General features: G+C 41.2%; 1 protein-coding gene across 4 annotated transcripts in view; it reads left to right on the top strand.

Moving 5' to 3' along the window:
* slc6a9 (solute carrier family 6 member 9) overlaps positions 1-24167 on the top strand; it is an 87297-nt gene extending 63130 nt beyond the window's left edge. For all 4 annotated transcript variants that reach the window (XM_082512632.1, XM_082512630.1, XM_082512631.1 and 1 more), the window contains 11 exons: positions 5541-5672; positions 5828-6101; positions 9191-9323; positions 9434-9568; positions 9690-9793; positions 11023-11260; positions 13699-13833; positions 13980-14079; positions 16744-16844; positions 17378-17548; positions 18939-24167. In XM_082512632.1, coding sequence (XP_082368758.1) covers positions 5541-5672; positions 5828-6101; positions 9191-9323; positions 9434-9568; positions 9690-9793; positions 11023-11260; positions 13699-13833; positions 13980-14079; positions 16744-16844; positions 17378-17548; positions 18939-19199 — 1784 coding nt within the window. In that variant the 3' untranslated portion in view covers positions 19200-24167. The remainder of the gene's footprint in view (positions 1-5540; positions 5673-5827; positions 6102-9190; positions 9324-9433; positions 9569-9689; positions 9794-11022; positions 11261-13698; positions 13834-13979; positions 14080-16743; positions 16845-17377; positions 17549-18938) is intronic.

The following is a 24167-nucleotide window of genomic DNA, read 5'->3' as shown; positions in this document are numbered from 1 at the left end:
ATATTGTTGTGAGTGGAGAGGTGTACTTATGGGCAGGTCGTGGCTGGTTAAAGGATGAAACAGGACTGTCCTTTCTTGGTTGACACTTGCATTCCATTTGCAACCAGGATGAGAACAAAGGTAAGTCATACATCATATATCCTTGTTCCCTGTAAATGTGCCGTTTGAAGCGACTGGAATGCTCTGCGGGCAACTTTTCAAGTAGGCGATCGACATGGGAGCCACAATTTAGTTCTGTCTGTCCTTGATCACCCATAGTGCTAAGCAAACCAACTAAAGCTTGCACACGAAGAGCAAAGTTGTCCAGAGTCCGACCATCACCTGCTCTGATAGGAGGAAGCTCCAGTATATTCCGTAGCTCTTTCAATGCCAGCTGTCTTGGTTGCCCATAACGCTCATCAAGAGCTTTGATGGCTTGAGTGTATGGGTCAGGAGCATAGGAAAAGGAAATAGCTAACCGTTTAGCTTGGTCTACTTTCAGATGATCGAGGAGGACATGATATTTAAAGTGCTCCGTCTCATGAGGGTCAAGCAGGTTAGTAAGGGCCATTCGTAACAGCCTATACTGGATTTCATCTTCTCTGGTAAGGTCTGGGAAAGAAGGACCCTCAAGCTTATACACATGTGTTCTAGTGCTAACAGGGTGACTAGAACTAGCAGTAATGGGTACTGAAGGGTTTTGTGCATGCAAACCATCAGATGTAGCTGGTTGCTGCTTTACAGGAGGGTGCTGCCTTGGTTCTGGAATGCAGACGAGAGGTTGAGCGGGGTCTTCATCCAGAGGAACAGCAGGTTGAACACACGAAATCCGGTGGGGACCTTGCACTGGCGTGGCCAGGAAATTAAAAGGAGTCTCATCTGGTGTCGGAAAAACTGGTCTAGGCAAACCACTTGAAGGAACCGCAGCATCTAATATTGTTGAATTAGGGAAAGGAGGGCTAGCAGCCAGAACTGCACCAGAGTGACGGCTAACCTGGGGGGGCTGAGAGGGTGATTGACATGTTGCTGGATCAATCACTGGGAACTGCTCATGTTGCTGATGTGTTTGGGGAATGGCTTGTAAACCGCAAACAGAGGATTTGCTTTCATCAGAGACAGTGTGAATTGAAGATCTGGAGGAACTGCGAGAATGGGGAGGAGATAACTGAAGCATGAGTTGCCTAATCTCCCTCATTGTCATCAGGAGTTCCCTCATCACCTCATCTTGATTGGTGGGTAAAGGAGCAAGTGATGTCTCTGGTAGACTTCCTGACTCCCCATCAGGATCCTGCAGCCCATGTGTGTCTGTGTCATTATGCTGGCATTCTGTTTGACTCTCTGTATCACATCGAGCACTTCTACTTCCAGGATACTGAACGTCATACTGCTGCAGGTGGGCAGGAGGTCGACTATCACGACCAGAATGTCTCAAATCTTCAGTCAATGGCTGCTGTGAATCCATGACGCTGACGCTACTCCGGCTCGGAGGACCATGTTTTGAAGGGAGGAAGGTTCAGGGCTGAAGCAATCAGCTTCATGGGCTCATCCGGTTAGAATAAGAAAAGCAGCCATCTAATGCAATTATTTTCAGGGTACTCCTTTTATTCTCAAATAAATAAGGCAAAAAAGGAAGGAAACAAAGACACACATGGACTGCTCTCTAAAAAGGACATAAAGTACGATTTAAGTAACTCAAAATGATACATGAACTCAGGAGACTCAAAGAGAAACTCACCTCAGCTGCCACCCCATGTGGGAGTGAAGAAAGAGTGAGGGGTAGGTGAGTGCAGTCCTTATATAACAAGTGACAGGTGAGTGCAATTAAGGCCAAGCACCACACCCAATCAAAGGTGAGGAAAAGAAACAAGGTGCATCTGGTGAAGTGAATGTGTTGAAAGGTGAGCCTTTACAACACTCCTATTTTATTTGTTTATGTCTTATGCTTTTATGATTCTGTAAACTTCTTGCTTTTATGTTGCTTTTATTCTACTGTGTACAGCGACCTTGAGTGTTTTGAAAGGCGCTTTCAAATAAGATGTATTATTAAATGTATTATTATTCAGAGGTGGTTTGGTTTACTGTCCTGCTGCATAACCCAAGTGTGCAGGAGCTCCAGGGAACAAACTGATGGCCGGATATTCCTCTTCAGGATTTTCAGTAGAGAGCAAAATGCATTGTTCCATCAGTTATGGCAAGTTATCCAAGTCCTGAAGCAGCAAAGTAGCTTCAGACCATCACACTACCACTGAGTGGTACAATAATCAGGTCAGCTCAGACTTTTGAGTAGACTCACTAAACACTCAGTTTCAGTTTTGTGTTTTGTTTTTTCTACTTTTGGCTCCGAGTGATTTCATATAGAGGGGATATAATAATATTGTCTATTATTGTCAGCATACAGCTCTAACTGTAAGCACACAAGGCCCATCCAGCTGCTGTACAAACCTTCTGTTTATGAGGGGCATCCAATCAGAAGACAGTTGGCTTTGACAGAGTTAAAGCAGCTTGTTCCAGACATTGGACGAAATAGGCCCTGCAGTAGATGATTCACATTTAAATCGGGATTCATACTAAGCTACTCTAGCAAAATCCATGAATATAAATATAATAATAATAATAACAATGGATACTTTATTATAATGGGGAAATTACTTGTTTTTCTCTGCATTTGACCCATTCACTCAGTGAAGCAGTGGGCAGCCCACTAAGCAGGCGCCCGGGGAGCAGTGTGTAGGGACGGTACCTTGCTCAGGGGTACCTCAGGGTAGCCGTTAAGTGGATTCGAACCGCCGACCTTCCGATCATGGGGCGACCACTTTACCTACTGAGCTATCCCTGCCCCTAATATAAAGCTGAAAACAAATATGACTGTTGGTATGATGTTCTTTATATGAAATGGTGGGTTAGTTTTCAACTTTTGTCTCGTCAGTCCACAGAATATTTTCTCACAAGTCTTGGGGAACAGTAAAAAAAAAAAAAATTGTTTTGTTTTTTTTAGCTAATCTGTGGGTAGTTTTCTCTTGGGACATCTCCCATGGATGCCATTTTTGCTGAGACTTTTTTATTTTTGAATCATGAACACTGGCCTTACCTGAGGCAAGTGAGGCCTGCAGTTTTATAGATGTTGGTCTGGGTTCTTTTGTGACCTCCTGGAGGAGTCATCTGTGTACTTTCACCGTAATTTTGGTAGGGCTGCCACTACTGGGAAGGTCCACCACAAAGTTTTCTCCATTTGTGGATATTGGCTCTCACTGTGGCTCCCTGAAGTACCACATCTTTAGAAATGTCTTTGTAACCCTTTCCAGACTGAAAGATGTCAATGACTATATTTCTTAGCTTTCGGATGATGTGTTGCTTTTTGATATCTTTTACCTTGCTTCATTTTGTCAGACAGGTTCTGTTTAAGTGATTTTTTGATTCAGGTCTGGCAGTTATCAGGCTTTGGTTTGGCTCGTGAAATTGAACTTAACTTTCCAAACAAATGTGATTAATCACAGTTAATTCATGATTAACAAGGGGGGGAAGGTAATTACTTTTTCACATAGGGCCAGGTAGTTTGGATAGTTTTTTCCCTCTTAATAAATGAAATCAAAATTTAAAAGCTGCATTTTATTTTATATATCATATATGCACAAAAAAGGAGAAATCTGGAAAGGGGGAAATACTTTTCCACGGCACTGAATACGTGCCAGTAAAAAGGAAAAGAATAATAGGTCTTTAACAGTTAAACTGGGGTTAGAATCTAAAAAAAAAAAGGGAAATTTAGCAGATATGATTACTTATTTGTGCTAACATTATTAGCAAGATCTTTTATTGTGTGTATTTGTTTGAGATATAAAGTCAGATCATTGTGCAGGCCGGATGTTTCAAACATATTTCATAGACCTATACTCGGTGCAGCTGTCTTTTTTCCACAATAGCTCACACATTACGTGCTCAACATCAATGCAAAACATCTTTTTAGGCATAAAGGTTTGCAGTTATTGTTTGTTGGGCTGTGATTGCTGTCAAAATATGTCTGAGCACATAGAACAGATCCAGGTGCTGCTGCTGTTATGCTGCTTTCATAATAAAGCTACCGTATTCAGTGCGTAAGAACATCGTGACAGCAAAATAAGCTCTTTTGTCAGTATTTTGCTCCCTACTCTGATGCATCCTAAAAGCTGTGGATTAAACATTAAACAGCCTAAATTGTGTTTTAAATACCTTGCATCTTCCTTTGAAAACATGCGCAAGAATTGTACCAACGTGTAGTGAAAAGCAGCAGTGTTGGTCCAGTTCTCCTCACTCAGTGCTTGATTTCCTTGGCATGACCCCAGCTGCAGATAATAAGCCTACAGTGCAAATATTTGGATTTGTGTCATGCATGCAGGAGCCTTGAGTTCCTGCGCAAGGACTTTGTATATGGAGGCCATGCATTAGCTCAACACACAGCTGCAGATACTGCAGCAGTGACCGTTCACTTTATCAGCAGTGAAAAGGTTTGGACAGTATCAGCTGGTTGCACCAACATAGTTCACATGTGGAGTATCTTATGAAAGCATACTAGCACGTGCACACACGCACAGATTGTCCCTCTAGTTGACCGTCTGGTTTTTGGTCCAGTCTGAACCACCAGAGAGTTGCTGCACTGCTGAACAGACATTTAGTGACCTCTCTGCTCACTCTAGGGAGGTTATATAACAGATGAAATTCATTTGCTTTTTAAAAAAAAAATAATAATAATTTCAGGTTCAGTTATAAGTCTGTATGGCATGGGTCCAATTCATGTAAGACTTGATTTGGTTAAGTTTTAAATTGCACGTCATTGCTTACACGTAAGTATTTTTAAACCGTATAATAGCACAGCCTGTTTTTAATGACAACATATGGTCCATTGTGCCTCTCTGGCTTGTAGCTGGAGAGCCTACCTATGTAGAATACTTATAGACTACGTCTGCCAGCTTATATAATGTGCCTGATTTCTTTTGTCTGCTGGTGTCTGTGGACTTGGCATCTCTGCAGTAATTATGCTCATCTGGCTCCATGGTAGTTATTATCTTTGTCAGGTAACAGAATAGGAGGCAGCTGACTTTTGTTTGCCTCGTAGGTTTGGATATTTTTGTCACGACTAACACAAAAAGTGTTCTCACAACAACACAGTAATTTGTACAGACCATGCATCTAGCTGTTTAAGAGTTTGCTAGCAACAAAACACTGAATAGGGCACCATTTATATCAGAGGGGACGAGTTATGCTTGTCTTCATTTTCTCTGATATATCTTAATAGCTCTAACTGTAAGCACACAAGGCCCATCCAGCTGCTGTAATCAGAAGACAGTTGGCTTTGACAGAGTTAAAACAGCTTGTTCCAGACATTGGACGAAATAAGGCCACCAATGCCCAGCAGTAGATGATTCACATTTAAACTGGGATTCATACTAAGCTACTCTAGCAAAATCCATGAATATAAATATAAAGCTGAAAACAAATATGACATGTCCCTTTAAATCAATGTGTTCGTGTATCCTTCCCAGTCTTTCTGGACCAGAGAAATTGACTTCCTGGTTAATTTTCTCCTCCAGGTGCCTTCATGCTGCCATACTTCATCATGCTTGTGTTCTGTGGCATTCCACTCTTCTTCCTCGAGCTCTCCTTTGGTCAGTTTGCCAGCTTGGGCTGTTTGGGGGTTTGGAAGATCAGCCCCATGTTTAAAGGTAAGTATATGCGTGTGTATGTCTTTGTGTGAATATTGATTTTATTGTTCATATGAAAATTTAATTAGGCAGCAGTAGTTACATCCACTTCACATTTTAGTTTCTAATGTTCTCTACCTGGTTATCTTTTTCTCTCCATCCTGTCCTACCTTAAGGCGTGGGCTACGGCATGATGGTGGTGTCCACCTACATTGGGATATACTACAATGTGGTCATTTGCATTGCCTTCTACTACTTTTTCTTGTCCATGACAAACCTGCTTCCATGGACTTACTGCAACAACCCGTGGAACACGCCAGACTGCAGCGGTGTCGTTAGCAGTTACCAGTTGAACGCTAGCCTGGCAAATGCTACCAGTAGCTTGGTAGCTGGGGTGTCTGAGGTAGTGAACCGGACCAAGAGGACCAGCCCAAGCGAGGAGTACTGGAAGTAAGAACAGGAAGTATATGATGCACTTAGGCTGACACTAAAAATACAGTTAAACCAAAAGTTTTTCTCTGCGAAGTAGTACTATATATAAAATAAATCAGGAATGCTTGCTCATGCAATGATTGAGTTTTGTAATGCACTTTGTTTTGCCGAGTTATACCAGTAACCTCTTAGAACCTGGTTGTGTAGGCCTATCATTCTTAACAGAGGTCGAAATTGACTCAGACCTATCAGATAAGTTTGACTCAAAGAGGCCTCATGTTTGCAGAAAGTATTCAAATATTTGGACTAGATTTGACTGGACTAGCAGAAGTTTCTGTACAGTGTTGGGTCTGCATCATCTCAGCTGACATGCAGGGTGTTTACCATACCCCTGCGCACTCTGTTGTGCAGCACAGTCACAAAAATCTGCATAAAGTAGGAGATCTTTAAGCGGATATCCAGGTACATCTACTGTTTAAGTGCAGGCTTTGCTATGTTATGTAAAAGTGAGAGTGGTGTATATGCATCAATTATCAGGGATGTGACAATGCTAGAAATTTGGTGGTTTGCATTGTAGAGTGTGCATAAACCATGAGGTTAGTAGCTGGCTTCTGGAAATTGCATTTTGTCTCAACTTTAGCATTTTGACTCTTACTATGTTAGAGGCCGTACCGTACTATATATAATATATATTATACTGGCAGATGCTGCTTGTGTAAGAACAACTATCAGTCACAGTAGCCATCGGTACCCAAAAAGATGAATTAAAAAAATAAACTCAAACAGCATACATAGAGCTGGGCGATAGAACGATAACGATATGTATCGCGATATAACTTTGACTCGATAGAGAAATTAAGCTATCGCGATAGACCTCGCCGCTCTTGTCCTCAAGAAAAAAAAAAAAAAAAGGTCAGCCAATCCAAATTAAGTAGCGCAGAGCCGAACCAATCACAGCCGCAGCATCACGTCGCGTGACTTGTTACGTACAGCACAAGTGCCAAGCCGCACGTGTGTTTGTTTGGGAAGCAGCCAGCGGGTAATGGAGCCAGCGCGTAATGGAGGAAATGAGTGTGCCGACTAGAAAAATCAACCGAGCGTGACCGAAGAGAAAACAGATGATGGTTCCAATGCCGGAGAGATTGTCGAACGGAAGAGCCATAGAAGTTCCGTAGTGTGAAGGTATTTCAGCTATTTCAAGTCTGACAAAAAACAGAGTAGCGTGCACTGTAAATTGTGCCGAAAGCAAGTCTGGAAATACAATAAACTGGTGCATGCGTCACACTGTGCGCCACGTTATTGTTTCGGTGAAATGAATTTCTACAATACTGTTACTGTTAATTCTACTCTCTGCAGTGTTTAAATGCTTACATATACACACAGTTACTGTCCGTCCACACATACGACTCTGTTCTGCTTCTATGCCCCAGCTTTGTTTACTTTTTCCCACCGAGGCTTCTAGACTTCTGATTGGCCAACATTTCGGCACGGTTAGGAATCTAGCGCCACCTGCTGCTTTGGCATGTTCATAGCAGCGTTTTCCTTCATTTCTGCCTTTATGTGTGGACGGGATTATTTTTTAAAACGAAAACGGAAAATCTCCGTTTTCAAAGATACCCGTGTACGTGTGGACGTAGCCTCAGTCTCTGACTGGAAGCGCTAATTCGTCATTCGGCTTTTGTCAGACTAAAGTAACTGTTAAAACTGTTTGAAAAGCTCAGCTATACAACAAGGAGAGATTGAGAATTTCCTTTTAGTTCTCAGTTTATTTGATATTGACAAAAGTTAGTCAGTTTTGTCTGTTCTTCTGTAAAACAAACTAAGATTTATTTTTAGAATTAATATTTTGTTTCTAAGTGGAATTGACAATTTAGTCTGTTTTGTTTGTTCTATTTTGAAACTTAAACGCTTTAGTGGCTGCCTTTTGTGTAGTTTGCAATATTTGCCTTTATTTATCTGAAAAAGTCTCATGTTCCTTAACTCATTCACTGCCAGCCATTGGCAGTGAATGAGTTAAACCCATTGACTCATTCACTGCAATTGACGGCTATAGACGTCAATGGCAGTGAATGAGTTAAGTACATCTACCCTGTTGAACTTATTATGGGAAATAAGTATTTAAATAAAAACAAGCTGCTGATTATTTCACATTTTACTTGTGAGCAACGGCACATTTAAATCTTACAAATATAGTTATTTGGCTTATATCGTGATAGATATCGTTATCGCCTGAAATGGAAAAAAACATATCGTGATATGAAAAAATCTCATATCGCCCAGCTCTAAGCATACAGTTATGATGGGGAAAGGCTGGAAATGTGCTTTTAATCCTATGGTGACTGACTTGACACTCCAGGAACTACAGATTTTGGCACTTCCGCGTTGGCTTCAGTTTTTGCCCTCACAGTTTGTTGCACAGGGAGCAAAAGTGTAAGAGAAATATCACGATTTTAATTACTAAAGTTGAGGTAGACCTGTCCTGCACCTGCCGCTGCCATTCCACATATTGTTATTGTACAGGATCTCTAGTGCTTGCAGAAATCTCCAAAAACATTGGTACTTTCAGTAGCATTTCACTGTCAACTTCTTTAGAATTTTATCATCATTTTTGTGCCAGTGTAGCAGTTCCTGTGGCATTCGCATCACTTAACATCCATAATTAGTAGCATTAATATAGGCCATCAAAGTGGAAGTCAGAGTGTTGTCATTATCTGCTGCCTCTTATTCAAATGTGTTGCAGAAGGAGCAGCCCTGTAACTGCACTCCCTGATGCTTTTCTTGGCATTTTAATGACAGAGGGTACATATGATTATGTAATGTGGGACTGCTCAGCTTGTCGGTACAGACTACCTGTTCATTACTAATTACAATACCACATATAATACCATTTCAGATTGATGGATCTGTTTGATCACAAGATACAAGGTTTTTGTGGCTCTGCTTAAAGTTTTCTATTATCTATGTGCTGAAGACTGTTGATAGAGTGCAAAGCTGGGCTTTTTTTCCTCTTTCAGAGTTTTCTTCTCTTGCACAACTTTAGTCAGACGTGTAAATGTAAAGTATTTCAAGCACCTGAAACCTTCTCTGTCTGTGTGTCTGTCTATCAGACACTATGTGTTGAACATCTCTGATGATATTGGGAACTTTGGAGAGGTCCGTCTCCCTATCCTGGGATGCCTGGCTGTATCCTGGGCTGTTGTCTTCCTCTGTCTCATCAGGGGCGTTAAATCCTCTGGAAAGGTGAGCCTAGAGCACACACACATGCACACACACACCCTGGCTTGATGGCATTTTAAGGCGCTTGTGTATAGGATGATTTTATCAGCTTGTGTGATCATCTGTGTGTTCAGGTGGTGTACTTCACAGCCACATTCCCTTATGTTGTTCTGACTATCCTCTTCATCCGTGGCATCACCCTGGATGGAGCCATCAACGGCATCAAGTACTACCTGACTCCACAGTGGCAGAAAGTCCTTGATGCAAAGGTATGCACTTCCATTAGCATGTAGATAAATGAGATGTGCTGGATGTAGAAATGTTTCTGAACTGGGTTTTTTTCCCCCATCTTTGTACTGCCTCTGACGGTTTGTGGGTTTGTTTGTGTAGGTGTGGGGAGATGCCGCCTCACAGATCTTCTACTCCTTGGGTTGTGCCTGGGGTGGTCTCATTACCATGGCTTCATATAACAAGTTCCACAACAACTGTTTCAGGTTGGTAAAGATGATGAGTAAACTCATTATAAGCTATGCTTTAAATAAAAAAGAATACACATTCAGGGCCAGGCGATGATGAGTTACTAAGGAAGAAATTCTGAGGAAAAGACTTTGCTTTGTCTAATGGGATTAAAATCCAACTGCCAGCACCTTAAAAGCACACCTATAAAAACATTACCACGATATAGGTTTGGTTTTGTCATTGTGGTGAGTGCTGTGCTGAGTATAACTCGCTCTGGGAAAAAAGCCTGACTTTATTTGAGTTTATGCATCAGATGACCTAATGAGTCAGAGCAAGAGCTAAGGAGCAACTATGAGCAGTGGGGTAAAATAGTCATTCGCAAAAAGAGAAGGTGAGGTAAGTGGGCACAGAGATAAATGCTCTTTTGGACTTGTGTTAGGAGGCTGGTTGCCATGTGCTTGAACACCAGGGGAGCGTGCAAGAAGCCAAAGAGAAGGTGAAGATGGAGGAAAAAGGACAGAGAAGGAGATAAGGAGGGAAAACGATGTCATTTACTCTCCTGAGCTTGTCCACACATGCTGATGGAGTGAGGGTGTCGGTGGAGGGGGCTAAGGAGAGAAGCTAAAGATATAATGTGTTCCTCTGCCAGAAGCTTGAAGTTGTGCTATCAGTGCACACAGCTGCACGGCAACTTAATCAGCTTGTGTTCTGCAGCTCCATCCCTGGTGGAGATGCTTTTTGCACTCCTGTAACACCACCAGTTGGTGCGCATGCAGAAGTGCAGATAGAGTGGGATCGAACAGAATCCGTATGCGTGGGGAAACGGACTGGCATCAAAGTGATCAAAGACATCCTCTGCAGTAACCTTAACAGGAAATGTGAGAAAGGAAAGCAGTGTGGAAACACAGTATTCCCTTGTTTAGATCTGAACACGGTCAAAGTCCGAGTCTGTGTCGGAGGAAGAGAAGATGAAAAGGTGTTTCCCGGGCAACAGTCAGATGTCAAAAAAAGAGCAGAAAACCAGCACTAGTGTATTAGTGTAAACAGAGTAAATGAGCTTAGGAACACTATCGTGACTCATACATCGGGCCTATTAAGACTAATGAAGCCATCTTCTATATTAATTCACGGTTTTATTAAACACTGATATTTCAGCAGACAGATCGAGATCAGCTGATCCCATTTGTTTTTCTTTAACCATTTAAAATGTGTTCGGTATGTATTCATATAATTGGCTTTGTTCTTTGTTCCTTTCAACATACAGAGACAGCATCATCATCAGTATAACCAACTGTGCCACCAGCGTTTATGCTGGCTTTGTCATTTTCTCCATCCTGGGCTTCATGGCCCACCACCTCAACGTCCCCGTGTCAGAGGTGGCTGACCACGGTCCGGGGCTGGCCTTTGTGGCCTACCCAGAAGCCCTCACTCTGCTTCCAATCTCGCCGCTGTGGTCGCTGCTTTTCTTCTTCATGCTCATCCTTCTGGGACTGGGAACTCAGGTGAGAGCAAGAAACTGCAGCGTCACGCACCGCTCAAAGATTTCATTATGAACTGTGTGAAATCATATAATTAACTTCTTAATTAAGCTTAGTAATCAGTATAAGTAATTAATATGCATTGACCTTGTGGATATAATTAATTAAACATTACACTAAATGTGTATGGAGACAGACGTATAGATAGGTGACTGTATATGTGCAGTCATTAGTATAGATTGTTTTTCATGTTTTCAGCTGGAGCGGTCTACCAAATTCCAGTTTACCTTCAAACAACAAAACAACGTGCAAATGCTGTCTTTAGTCCATATTTGTTGCATGCTGAGTGAACCTCCATGCTGATACTCTAAATAGACCAAATAAACTCACTGGAATGAGAACTGACTGGAATTGTTTGCGTGGGGAAATCAGGATTAGATCTGATCTGGATCTGCTGATGTGTAATGCTAAAAAGCTTACAAGTCATTTACAGTCAACAGTTAGTCTGCCTGTGTGCCACGTTTTTCATTGCTGACTCAGGGAGACTATAGGTGCTGTTTGTAGGTATAACTTAGATGCTATCTTTTTGAAGTGATTGTGGCCCCGTAGCTACAAAATTATATTCCTGCTAAAATGAGATGGTGAACATTATGTCCCACTAAATAATAGTGTTTGAATTTAATAGACGTAACCTCTCATAACCCTGATTCCAAGTTTGGACTTGCTAAACTGCTAAATATTTAAAATAAAGGAGTGGCACGCTCTGTGGTCTTCTGCTGCTAACCATTTGCATCTTACTTCATTATATATTTAGGTGAAACTGGGAAATTTGTATCTGGAATGATGTATTTGATGCCAGCAAAACAAAACTATCGAGTGGAAAGAAGCTGAAATGGAGTGTTTCAGAAGTAAAGATGGGCGTTCACCCTCCTTAACATTTCTCAATGTAAAGTTAATCAGTGACCGTGGCATCAGTGCTATTAATGCTAAAGGATATATTCAAGTTTGGAGCAACATATGCTGCTATCCAGGGGACATCTGTGGCAGGGATGGGCTTGTTTATTTCATCAAGATAACATGCACAGCACATATTACAGTGCAGCTCTGAACTGTTAAGCTGCTGAAATCTTATATTAAGCAATACACTCAACAGCCACTTTGTTAGGTGCACCAACTGCTCATTAACGCAATTGTTTAATCAGCTAATCACACGGCAGCATTTAGGCACGAGCACATGGTCGAGACATCTTGCTGACATTCAAACCAAGCATTCGAATAGAAAAGAAAGGCCATTTAAATTACTTTAAATGTGGCATAGCTGTTAGCCAGATAGGCTGGTTTGAGGATTTCAGAAACTGGAGATCTGCTAGGATTTTCCAGCACAAGCATCTCTGCAAAGGATGGTCCATAAAAAAGAAAATATCCAGTAAGCAGCAGCTTTCTGGGCAAAAATCCCTTGTTTGATGTCAGAGGAGATTGGGCAGATTCAAGCTGATGGACAGGCAACAGTAACTAAAATAACTACTCATAACAATCATGGTATGCAGAAGAGCGTCTCTAAATGGCCAACACATTGAAGCAGATGAGCTCCAGCAGATTGGCCAGCACAGAACTGGAAAAATAGTCTGAGTCTCATTCAGTCGGTAGTGTCACAATTTGGTATAAACAAGATGAAGGCACCAGCATCCTGCCAGTGTTTCAGGCTGCTGCTGGTGCAGTAATGGTATGGGGGATATCTTCTACGCACACTGAGCATTGTTTAAATGCAACAGCCTACAGTAGTATCATTGCTAACAATGTCCATCCCTTTATAGCCACAGTGGTCCATCAATGTGGCTATAGTCAGCTTACAGTTAGTTTCTTAAACATGAAATTGAGTCCACTTCACCTCCACTGAGTATTTCCTTGTTGAATCTGTGCCATGAAAAATTTAGTTGGTTGTGAAGGGAAAAGGGGGTCAAACCTGATACTTACCAGTATCTGCCTAATAATGTGGCCACTGAGTGTAGAACAGGAAAACATTTGGCTGTAGAAATTGCTTGTGTGTACTTGACTTTTTCAGAATCAGGGTTGTAGTACTATTCTAACCTTTTAGCCAGTATGAATAAGAGGTGTTTTATTCTCAGACATTTATTTGACTTTCTGCGTATTTTTGGTAAAATATAGACATTATGCTTCAGAGGTGGATTTTTACTTCCATATATTGAATATTTACAGATCAAATTCACAGTACAGTGGATATATATGTGGCTGGTCTTAAGGAATGCTGTAATAAACCAATTGTATTTCATTAAAAAATACATTTAAATAGACAGGACAATGAAATTGAGGAATTTTTATTCTCACAATTACTCAACAATGGATTATCCCTTTGGTCAAGATTCCTTTTGGTCTGTCGTCATGTAAGCAGAAGTTTGATCAAGAATTCATCTCCTGTCAAATTCTTTTCCCTGTTCATGTAGTTCTGTCTGCTGGAGACCTTAGTGACGGCCATCGTCGATGAAATTGGTACAGACTGGATCATCAAGAACAAGACCGTAGTCACGCTGTCAGTGGCCATAGCTGGTTTTCTACTGGGAGTGCCGCTAACGACACAGGTACAAACATATGGAGAGCACATCCTTAAACACAATCACTCTCTCACTGGACTGATGTTTTTTACTCATTCTTTGTGTGTGTGTGTGTGTGTGTGTGTGTGTGTGTGTGTGTGTGTGTGTGTGTGTGTGTGTGTGTGCGTGCGCAGGCAGGAATCTATTGGCTTTTACTGATGGACAACTATGCTGCCAGTTTCTCTTTGGTGATCATCTCATGCATCATGTGCATCTGCATCATGTATATTTACGGTAAGGAGGGAAAAAGAGTGAACATGGTGCACTTTCTAAGTGTGGTAGTTCAATTTTACAAATATGTAATCACACAGGCACAAACTGAAACACACCTAAATAAGTGTTCAAGCTGATCTCAGATATATGACCAACACTCAGTGGATGATGGAAAAAGGTCTAATTTACTTATGGATCCAAGTTATAGATGAGTAGCAGGAACAGTGGGGTGTCATTCAGAATATGAACAGGAGAGATAGTGATACCACAGTGGACCATACCCACAGTGAAACCTGGTAGTAGGTGTTGTGCATTTTGCCTACTCAGGAATAGGACACCTGCACTGATTAATAATAATAATAATAATAATGGATTGTATTTGTATAGTGCTTTTGGAGGCCCTCAAAGCGCTTTATAATTCCACTATTCATTCACTCTCACATTCACACACTGGTGGAAGCAGCTACAGTTGTAGCCGCAGCTGCCCTGGGGCAGACTGACAGAAGCGAGGCTGCCTACTGGTGTCGGCCCCTCTGGCCAACACCAGTAGGCCAACGACCAACGACCAAGACAGACAGAGCAGGGGATCGAACCGGCAACCTTCCGGTTACAAGATGAGCTTCCCAACCCCCTGAACCCCCTGATTCAACTCAACACTGGCCATGGGTCACTCCATCCAAGTATCACTCCATCGTTTATAGATGGCTTTGTTCTCCATCTGTGTGTAGAAGGGGTCATGGTTCAGTATGAGCCCAAATACACCAAAGGGCTTTGAAAGAACTCCTTAAACAACTAATTCAACAGTTACCTGACCTTTATCCCTATGACTCACCATTTATAATAATAATAATAATAATAATAATGGATACTTTATTGATCCCCATGGGGAAATTACTTGTTTTTCTCTGCATTTGACCCATTCACTCAGTGAAGCAGTGGGCAGCCCACTAAGCAGGCGCCCGGGGAGCAGTGTGTAGGGACGGTACCTTGCTCAGGGGTACCTCAGGGTAGCCGTTAAGTGGATTCGAACCGCCGACCTTCCGATCATGGGGCGACCACTTTACCTACTGAGCTATCCCTGCCCCTATAGACAGTATCAAAGACGGACGTGGTCACTGTGATGTCACCCAGTGGTTTTGGACTCCATAGTTTGAAGTAGAGCTGGGCGATATGAGATTTTTTCATATCACGATATGTTTTTTTCATTTCAGGCGATAACGATATCTATCACGATATAAGCCAAATAACTATATTTGTAAGATTTAAATGTGCCGTTGCTCACAAGTAAAATGTGAAATAATCAGCAGCTTGTTTTGATTTAAATATTTATTTCTCATAATAAGTTCAACAGGGTAGATGTACTTAAGGAACATGAGACTTTTTCAGATAAATAAAGGCAAATATTGCAAACTACACAAAAGGCAGCCGCTAAAGCGTTTAAGTTTCAAAATAGAACAAACGAAACAGACTACTAAATTGTCAATTCCACTTAGAAACAAAATATTAATTCTAAAAATAAATCTTAGTTTGTTTTACAGAAGAACAGACAAAACTGACTAACTTTTGTCAATATCAAATAAACTGAGAACTAAAAGGAAATTCTCAATCTCTCCTTGTTGTATAGCTGAGCTTTTCAAACAGTTTTAACAGTTACTTTAGTCTGACAAAAGCCGAATGACGAATTAGCGCTTCCAGTCAGAGACTGAGGCTACGTCCACACGTACACGGGTATTTTTGAAAACGGAGATTTTCCGTTTTCGTTTTAAAAAAGAATCCCGTCCACACATAAAGGCAGAAATGAAGGAAAACGCTGCTATGAACATGCCAAAGCAGCAGGTGGCGCTAGATTCCTAACCGTGCAGAAATGTTGGCCAATCAGAAGTCTAGAAGCCTCGGTGGGAAAAAGTAAACAAAGCTGGGGCATAGAAGCAGAACAGAGTCGTATGTGTGGAGGGACAGTAACTGTGTGTATATGTAAGCATTTAAACACTGCGGAGAGTAGAATTAACAGTATTGTAGAAATTCATTTCACCGAAACAATAACGTGGCGCACAGTGTGACGCATGCACCAGTTTATTGTATTTCCAGACTTGTTTTCGGCACAATTTACAGTGCACGCTACTCTGTTTTTTGTCAGACTTGAAATAGCCGAAATACCTTCACACTACGGAACTTCTTTGGCTCTTCCGTTCGACAATCTCTCCGGCATTGGAACCATCATCTGTTTTCTCTTCGGTCACGCTCGGTTGATTTTTCTAGTCGGCACACTCATTTCCTCCATTACGCGCTGGCTCCATTACCCGCTGGCTGCTTCCCAAACAAACACACGTGCGGCTTGGCACTTGTGCTGTACGTAACAAGTCACACGACGTGACGCTGCGGCTGTGATTGGTTCGGCTCTGCGCTACTGAATTTGGCTGACCTTTTTTTTTTTTTTTTTTTTAAGATGACAAGAGCGGCGAGGTCTATCGCGATAGCTTAATTTCTCTATCGAGTAAAAGTTATATCGCGATACATATCGTTATCGTTCTATCGCCCAGCTCTAGTTTGAAGTGCTAAGTTAACAGACCTAATAAAAACTAGAATACCACTTACCACAGCGAGTCATAATATTAGTCACATAATCCAGTACAAGTAATCAAAGCTGATGATGATGACGAATGCTGGGTTTTTGTTCCTTTGCAGGCCACAGGAACTACTTCAAAGATGTAGAGATGATGCTGGGCTTCCCTCCTCCTCTCTTCTTCAAAGTCTGCTGGAGATTCATCTCGCCTGTGATTATCTCTGTAAGTGAACACACACAAGCACACTGATCTAAGACCAGACATGGTGACGAAATAGCTTGTCAATATTTTGCATAGTCTGCAGGATGTTGAGTGGAAGGTTCTCAACTTCCCTGTGCTGCTGACGCATTGTTATGGACCCGACCTACATTTGAGCTGCCATCAGTGCTAATCTTTTTGGCTTTGTTTCCAGTTAAAACCTCCAAAAGCAAAGCTTTCTGACTGGGAAATGGACACATGCAGCTGATATCAATGGTATTTCCCAAGCAGGCGTATTAGTCCACTAAGCTGCTGGGCTAACCAAGAAATTCATTGTTGTGGCTTACTGGTCATTTTCCTCTCTCTTTCATTTCTTTTGCACAGAGTGCTGCCCCAATCATCTGCAACTTTTAAATAAAGCTGTCAACGGTGGTTTCACCTGCACTGGCTTAATTTTCATGCTTTTACCCACCCATGTGACATATGTCTTTATTACTGTGTTATACATGCATTTTGCACACATTCAGGCTCTTTCTATTCTCTCTTTGTCCCTGCAGTTCATCCTGATCTTCACAGTGATCCAGTACAAACCCATTACTTACAATGACTACGTGTATCCCGGCTGGTCCTTGGCTATTGGCTTTGCCATGGCTCTGTCCTCGGTGGTCTGCATACCCATCTACGCCCTCTACAAGATCTCAAAGTCACCAGGAGCTACCTTTAGAGAGGTACAGCTTCCCCCGAAAGTCTCCTCTCCATTCAGCTGACATAAACAGCTCTATAGTTCAATACAAAAGGCTAAATTTCCCTCTGAAGCATTTAAACAAATTTTCAAAAAAGTCAACGTGTTAAAACATTTTTGCATGCAAGAGCTGCACTACAAATTAAAGCACTTAAAGTTTTAACATCATCTGAGCAACTGAAAAGCTCTCAACTGCATATCAGCTGAAGTATGTTTGCCGAATAACGGAAAGAGCTCTTTCCATAATTCAATTGCCCGTTTGCATTACGTAAGCTCTAAAAGCAGACGAACTATTAGTTTACACCATAAACGACGTTTAAATATCAATCCAAGCATCTCTGCTTTTGGCAAATTAGTTTGAGGAGGAAAGAATTTGTTGCTGGTGTCAGATAGTGATGACGTCACTTGAACTGCCGGTTGAAATTTTATGATCCTTATTGCCGATAGCTACACTAGGAGGGAAAAGCTGGTTGTCATAGAGACTGGGAAAACAGAGGAAGGACCACATGTGTTAAGTCTTCGTTTGGGGTAGAGAGCCTAAATGCAAACATTGCAGCAAACAGGCAGGCAACAATGAACAAAACTGAAAAAGCAAGAAGATATGACGAGATATAAACAGAAAAATATGACCTCACAGTGAATACATGGCTAGCTTCCTTCTCGTTCTTTCTCCTTCTCTCTCTGCATGTCTGAGTCTGGCTCACTTCCTGTTAAAGGGAAGTTCTTCCTCCCCACTATCGTCAAGCATTTTCTCACAGGGGAATTTTTGGTCTACTGATGTTCTCTCTCTAATACTGCACCACCCTTACCTTACAATATAAAATGCCTGGAAATTATTATTATTGTGAACTTGTGCTATATAAATAACACTGAATTAAGAAACGCAAGTGAAGTGCCATATTTTTTTTAAAAAGGAACAAGAATAACAAAAAACCCACACACATGAAAATGAGCAGGCTATAACAGTGCACTTTTTTTATACAATCTTTGGAGGACATTGTAACCACACTGATGCCACATGTTTGGTTTTATAAAGACCACAAGTGCTGCAGAACTGTTAATAACAAATGGGAGAAAGTATAGAAAGTATAATGTGTGTCAGCACAAAGCTGCCCTGCTGTTGGAATGCTGCAATTTCTGACAATTAGACAGGCCATAAATCTTGTTTAAGAGATGTGAATGTGCAATGGCAGCTGCTAAATTATCAGATGAACTAAAAAGCATGGAGGGAAAATGAAAGTTAAGTGGAGTTTAGTCACAGTGGTTATGTGTGGGAGCAGCTGAAGAAAGGAAAGCGTCACTTAATGAAAACCTAATTTGACTTCATAAGTCTTGATGTTTCTGCTCTAAAAGGCGCGTCTGTCTTTCTCTCTCAGAGGTTGAAGGCAGCGTGCCGAGCGCATCCAAAGTGGGGTCCTGCCCTCCAGGAGCACCGGACAGGCCGCTACGCCCCTATGGCCTCCGAAGACACTGTGGAGGCCCGTCCCTTAAAGGAGAGGGATGAGCTGAAGGAAGAACAAAAGGAGAAGGAGAAGGAGGAGGGAAAGGAGAAGGAGAGGAAGGATGAGATTAGCCTCACCATCCAGGGAAGCAACGGCTCCACCAACACACACAACAACCCCAACCCCAGCGCATAGACGGCACTCCGCTCTATCGGCATCAGGGGGCAAAAGCCTCACACCTTTCCCTTTTCCTCCCTTCTCCTTCATCCTCAACCCCACTTTCCCACAGTCCTCTGTGGGGGAGATCCCATTCACTGGAGACCTTTACATATTGTAAGGGCTTATTATATCTATCCTAACCTCTTCTATCTATCTGTGTGTTGTCTCCACATAAGTGCAGAAAAACAAAATGAAAGGAAGAAAAAAAGAAAAATTGGCTCATCACCCAAAAGATTTGTGCGTATGGCATCATGTGCGTGAGTGAGTTTTTAATTTGTTCTACATAATTTAATAATATTGGGGGGGGGGTTTCCTTTCATTTTTTTTTTTGTGAAACTTGTATACGTCCTCTTCATATGCCATTAGAGGTACAGTAGATTGTGATGCTGCATGGTTATGTTTTTGTGCATGCAGCAGCATAGAGACACACACTGTTCTCCTTTATACCGTTAGCTGGTTCTGTTTGGGATGGGCGACTTTGTAGCGGCAGCTGGAGACTTGTTGTGGTGCTGTAACATGGAGGAGAAGGGTAAAATGTGCCTGTACGGGCCATTTACAGTCTGACAAAGATGGTAAAAGGCTCTGTTGTTTAGCCAGACAAAAAAAGAGGCGAATACTCTCATTCACACTCATACAATCTGTATATTTTACAGCACACAGTGACCTCAACCGTAGTTGATCTCAGTTTAAGACTAAGCCTGTTGTTTTTTTTATGCTGCTTCTTCTTATAAAGGAAAAAAAATCGAAAGAGCACAAATATTTAACAAACACCCAAGATGACAACTGACACTTAGGGCTTATTTTCTCTGGAAATTTTCTCCACTGGTAACTTTTTTCCTTCTACTAAAGCTGCTTAAACCTTAAGCAGAGAAACATCAGTGAACTGTACTGTAACTCTGCATTCGCATACATGTGCACACATAAACAGACATGCAATCATTGTTTTTAACAGAAGAGGTCCCAGTGCCCAATTCTCTGGATCGAAGCGAAGGTGAACTTTGTGGTTCCTCGCTAGTGGAAACCTTGCTTCGACTGAGCTGGCCTGTTCTAGATTTTAGGGACTTTCCTTGTTGTCCAAAAACGCATACACATACACATACACGCAAACCAGGTCAATGCAACTCCGTATATACAAGTATATAAATATATATATATAGAAGTGCCATCTCTTATTAAGTCTTCCAGAAATTCTGTTTGAGTGAAACTCATCATGAGATGTGATCTGTGAAGGAGAATCCAGGCTAGGAAGTATTAAAAAGTGTGCCGTAGTCTGTGTGTCCTATGGGTCGTAGCAATCTGCCCCATTCAGGCATGTTACCAAAAACATTTCCTAAGTTACCTGAGTCCTACACATGTTTTTGGTAACACATGTTTCTCAGAGACTGAAACGTCAGTCACTTACAGTCAGTGTAAACCTTTAATGTATTTACAGACATTTGTTTTTAAAAGCTCTGAGCCAAGCTGTGCTGTAACTGGCAGAGACGGAAAGCAGAGAAGATGCTGCTTCTTTCCAGAAGGAAAACCTTTTCATTGATGTAGTTTTACATGTAGCTGCATAGTACTGTCTCGCTAGACGTCTCTTTATTACCTCTCATTCTTGTAAACTTAGTAAATAGTAACGGCCGCATATGTTTATTTTGTACAAAAGAAGTGACACTACGGAATCACCTTTAACCGTGTTTACCATTCCTCATCTGTTACTTGACTTATTGTGGTTATGTCGGAGGGTGACACGCATTAGGGAGTGGACTCTTTAGCATGCAGGGTCGGGCTTCCCCGGAGACCAGAAGGCCTCTGGTAGACTGCTGTATAAGTGTGATGTCAGAGATTTATATGGTGGTGTGAAGGAAGAACAAGGCAAGGGTTTTCTATTCACTCCTCCTTAGATGTTGTGAGATGCTTTTAGCTTGAAAGGCAAAGTTGTCTCTCCAGGTTCTTATAGTTTGTCAGATTATCCAGACTGGTTAAATGAGGGCTGTGATGTGCAGGCAGTGAACATGTTAGTATAATAAACCAAACTGTCTATTATATTCCCCATATTTATTTGTAGAAACCATATTCACTTTTTTGCTCAGAATTAGAGTAGAATATCGATGCCAATCTCATAGCTATAGTTGGCTTACATTAGCATAACAACTGGACTACAGCTAGCCCAGCGCTGTGCCTTGACTGGTGTCTCAGTCATTAACAGGCAACTTATTTCATTTTCGGTTTTAAAAAAAAAAGTAATATTAAGAAGAAATATAGCAAATTCATTTTTAATTAGTGGCCATTTGAAGAGCAGGATGTGAATTTTTCTACACAGTCACAGTTGCCTAAGCTAACGCTGTAAGCTTAGCTAACACAAGCTGTAGTGTATTCAGTCTTTAACTTTCAGTAAGAACTTAGAGTAAGCACACTCCCAAAAATGGTAAATGATTCAGTACATACCTATATCAGATGTATTTAAGCACAATGTCACCATGGACTTGCACATATTCTTGTGACTCTAGGAAAAGCGCAGAAAAGCTACATACTGCTTTATTGGAGGGCCTTCTTTTGACCGTGCCAGAGCACTTTCACAGCTTACTTCTACTCTTAATGGAACTGAGCCGTCATTAATTGCATCTGTGACCAATAAAATGTCAAGAAACAAGTTCAGGTCCCCACAGTTGTTTCTTCAGAAGCAGAAAGTGTTTTTTAGTATATCAGCGCAGTTGCTCCAGTAATCCACAAGATGGAGCACAAGATTGGGGGGTGGAAAAGTTGGCTGAAGAGGCTAAATATCCTGAAAGAAACATTAAGAGAGCCCAATAAGCACAGTGATCATTCTAAGATGAGCACAATTCTACTGATCGTATTTAAGGAGCTTTTGAACAGGAAAGGAAAGCTGATAGGAAGCTGTTCTTGTAGATGAACTTCAGTTGGTTAGCCGACTGTTTGGACCCTCTGGTTCTGATTTACTCCTAAACTATCAGGCTACATGTGGTTTTGTTTTTTTGGCAGGGGGGTGATCAGTGTTTATTTCTAATTAAATTACTCCAAAACCAGGTGCTCTGTGAAACAATACATTATCACCATCTGCTAACCTAGCTTAACCTACCACGTTGGATAGGTTAGAAAGTCTGCTTTATAGGTAAAGTCGTGCTTGCTGAAAAAGATGATGAAGAACTTGATTATTCTCAGTGTATGTCGGGACAGCTTGTAGCTCAGACCACGTCCTGTCTGTGATTGCCTGCCTCGTTGTGTTCATGTTGTAATAAGTGAAGATTAGCCAGCCTGCTGCAATGCTATCTCTATATATTTCAACCCTGGCCACCTCTGCTGGCCCCCGCATCTCCTCCTCACATTGTACAGTAATGTAAAGAAAAACGTATATAATCAGACTGTGCGTGTTTTACTTTGCTTTTATTTCTGGGGTGGGTGTTCATTTCTTTTCTTTCTTTTGGGGGGTTGGGTCTTGAGGGGCAGATATCGACTGAGGTTTTTTGTTGTTGTGTTTGTTGTTGTTGTTGTTTTCAGTTTTTATTTGTTTTGTTTTTTTGTTTTTTCCCCCTGATTTGTAGTGTAATGTAGAAAATGTCGAGTGTACTGTGTATTGCGTGTAGTGGATTAGCTCTAACTGCTGAGCCTGCATGTAGAGCAGGCGTAGTGTCAGTATTGATGTCCATGTACCTCTAATCTAGTCCTACTCTGCTAATCATATACAGTCTATCTTTTGTACTAAAAGAAGGACAAGTACATATTTTATCCTCTGATTTTAACCGTCGTTTATCCACGTTCAGTGACGCAACTTTTTGTTGGTTTTTGACACTGTATCCACAGAGAAATTCCGACGAAGCCAGCTGGTATTAACAAAAGCATTGCCAAACAAAAAGCTTTGTATTGAAACTTGAACTACAAAAGAGTGGTTAGTTTTTACTGTGTGCTCTGGTGTAGACAGTGGCAGCCACTACATGACAATGCTTTTTTTGTTTTTTGTTTTTTGTATGTGTGTGTGTTTAACAGTATTACATTGACTTTCATCTGTGCAGTGCCAACAGTCATACATCACTGTTTACTTTTAATATCCTGTGGCCCTCAGTGTGAACAGTTTGCCTTTTTTTCTGTGTAGTCCTTAAAAACAAAAAAAATTTATGAAATCAAAACACCAAAATTACTCAGCAACCACGATGGAATCGGCATCAGGAATACACAGTTTTTATTCTTGCGTGTAATGTTGTTTTGTGTGGAAATGTAGGCAAATTACATGGCATATGTTTCAGAAATGGGTCCATCTATTGTTTGGTTTTGATTAACTATGATTTCTTGATAACTGCATGAATAGAAAGATAAAACTTGACTACTTACCATCGCTTTCCACTGCTGGCGGCTGTGCAGAAAGTCACTGGTGTTGATGAAGAACATTAGCTAGGCAAAGGTTTGCAGGACAACTGCTCCACTGTAGTGAAAAAAACAAAACATTTTTTGCATTTTGCATTGCTTTCTCTGTGAATTACAAAACATTACCTCTTGTATTTCTTACTACTGGTCATAAAAGCATAATGTCATGTCACAGCACTTTAAAGAGATCATGAGTGTTTATATAAGCAACACAATGTATAAATATATAATTACAATAATAACTCAAACTTCCATTTTTTTTAAAAATTAAACAAAACAAGAAAAGTAAATCATGTCCGTTCAGTGTTCTGGCTGAAGGACATTGCTTTGTTGTTGATATGCCAATGTGAATTGTTTCATGGGTGGAGTGGAGGGGGAAAAAGCACAAGTAAAAAGAAAAAATGAAAAGAAAAGAGCACAGTTCTTCTGGTACCTTCTATCATATCTGTCTGTGTATCTAACCATGTCTGTTCTTCGTGTTCTTCAACCTTTAGGGCCAAAATTCATTGAAATGTCTTAGTCCTGTCAGCTGTGTATCGTAAACTGTTACAAAATGATAAATAAAATCTATTTTAAAGATCA

The sequence above is a fragment of the Aulonocara stuartgranti genome, assembly GCF_965226115.1.
Source record: "Aulonocara stuartgranti genome assembly, chromosome: 18".
NCBI lineage: Eukaryota > Metazoa > Chordata > Actinopteri > Cichliformes > Cichlidae > Aulonocara > Aulonocara stuartgranti.
Note: the sequence above shows the minus strand (reverse complement) of the source record. Positions and strands in the feature narration are given on the sequence as shown.